Source organism: Trypanosoma conorhini (assembly GCF_003719485.1).
Source record: "Trypanosoma conorhini strain 025E chromosome Unknown Tco_14.4_contig_01546, whole genome shotgun sequence".
Taxonomy (NCBI): Eukaryota; Euglenozoa; class Kinetoplastea; order Trypanosomatida; family Trypanosomatidae; genus Trypanosoma; species Trypanosoma conorhini.
The window spans coordinates 1-2,060 of record NW_021705636.1 but is presented as its reverse complement, the minus strand read 5'-3'; the positions used below and the strand labels follow the sequence as shown (position 1 = coordinate 2,060).

General features: G+C 51.7%; 1 protein-coding gene across 1 annotated transcript, besides 2 other annotated features; it reads right to left on the bottom strand.

Annotated features, from left to right (window-relative positions):
* On the bottom strand, positions 1–1,524 carry Tco025E_10230 (putative protein kinase; the record flags this gene model as incomplete). The annotated part of the gene is made up of 1 exon (XM_029377013.1): positions 1–1,524. A coding segment is annotated over one exon (1,524 nt), but the record flags the coding sequence as incomplete, so codon positions are not given.
* A 31-nt stretch (positions 1,525–1,555) lies between these two features.
* Positions 1,556–1,604: a microsatellite.
* A 207-nt stretch (positions 1,605–1,811) lies between these two features.
* Positions 1,812–1,865: a microsatellite.
* Between the last annotated feature and the right edge of the window lie 195 nt (positions 1,866–2,060).

Genomic DNA, 2,060 nt, shown 5'->3' with positions numbered 1-2,060 from the left:
GCAATGCATCATAGGCATCTCCGCCGGCGTAAGGTGTTGCTGTGACTGAAGCGTCACTGGATCCCACTTATGCCCTTGGCAGTCGGGTAGTACATGCGCTGGAAGGAACTGGGGATGTCCTGGGGGCGAACTCAGCATGGGAATAACGTTTCCCCCCATTTGCTGCGGTTGTTGCATAACTTGTTGAGGCTGTTGGGAGTGGAAAGGGACGGGTTGTATGAGCGTCATGGGTGGGGGCGGATACATCACATTTTGAAGAAGAACATGGGAGGCCGAGGTCCTCCTCTGGGGCGACGTCGCTGGCAGCGGGGCGGGAAACACCACCCCTGGCGGGCTGCCAACCAAACCCACGAAGGAAATGGAGTTGCAACTTGCAGACATGATGGGCGTAGAATCCGAGTGTGGTAGTGTCTGCGTCGGTGTGGGCTGAGGCACGAGATGTTCGTAGCAGCTCAAGCCAAAGATATCGCTTCCAGTAGCCGATAAACCCCCTCCAAAGTTAGAATCACATGATGAATACAAACCTTTGTTATTAGAGCTGGGAAGCGAAAAATTGGCAGCCGCGGCGGTGCCCCGACTGAGGCAGCGAGGATTGAAAAAGGCGTGATGCAGCGCATCTGCGCATGACAGCCGCCATCTTACATCAGGTTGTAGGAGGGAGCATAGCAGGTTCACAAAAGCCGCCTCCTCCCCGGCTGACGGATACGATTGCTGAAACCCACTGAATTTGCAGCGGTAGTTCATAATGAGATGGCGAAGATTGGCCTCCGCATTCGCATCCATCCACACAGGTGGCAGCTGCAGCTTATCCACATTAGCCCCACCTGACAAGGCTTCCATCGAGGGCATTCCAAGAGTGCACATAATGCTGACCATCTGTTCCCGCGGATTCTCGCCAGAAAAAAGCGGCTTCCCTGTGTAGAGTTCAAAAAGGAGACAACCAACACTCCAAGAGTCGATATGAACCGTATAGGGGACCCCCAAAATCACCTCTGGAGCGCGGTACCAAAGTGATTGGACGTCGTAGTAGGTATTCTCGTGAAACTGCCGCACCGCCCCAAAATCAATGAGGCACGCCTTAGTGCAGTCAGTCACATTGTTGTCGTCTGCATTACTGTAGCCAAGCATGACATTCGCCGGTTTGATGTCACAGTGCATGTAACCCAACTTATGCAGCTCCGCCAGGGCCCGGAGGACGCGCTCGCCAGCAATACGCACACTCTCTAATGGAAGTGGCTTAAACCCATTCTTGCGTAGCACCTCATACAAATCTGTGCGAAGCAGTTCGGAAACGATGCAAAGGTGGCCCTCATCCTCGAAAAAGTCAAGCATTTTCAGAGTGTCCTCGCTGTGGGAAAGAAGCCGTAAAACACGGATCTCATTCAACGCAGAGCGACGGTAGGCAACGTCTCGCTGCGCGACCTTCACTGCGACCTGTTTGCCAGTGTGTGTGTCACTGCAGCGCAACACCCTTCCGTAAGTTCCTGTGCCAAGCACTTCCTGCGGCACGTAGCGTCCGTGCATCACTAGCGACAGTGTTGTTATGACTGGGGACTATATAAATATATACACAGATAGAGATATATAGGTATACAAATATAGATCCAGGTAGATGTAAAGCCAGCCTCCCTCAGCACTTTTTGTTTTGTTTTTGTTTTGCTTTGACCCTTATCCTTTTTTTTTCCCCCCCAGCCTTCCTTTATTCCGTCTGGTTTCCGTAGAGAAACACCGTCAATAGTTGCGATGAGGTCACCCACCTTTTACTTTTGTTGGTTGTTGCTGTGGTTTCGATCACATCCAAAACGTGCTGTAAGAAAAGAAAAAAAAGACGAAGATGAAAGAAAAGAAGGGGAAGTGAAAGCAGAACTCTGTCATGCTCCTCTGGCCCCACAGACTCAAACCCCCGAGGCAGCATAAAGTGTTCCGCCATGAACCCACGCCTGTTCGGCATGTCGGTCTTGTGCCTACCAGCGAAAACGCCTTCGCTGCGGCGCGGAAACTCCAAAAGAATCTTTTACACAAGCACAGGCTTAAAGGGGGCGACAGAAATAACAAAAACG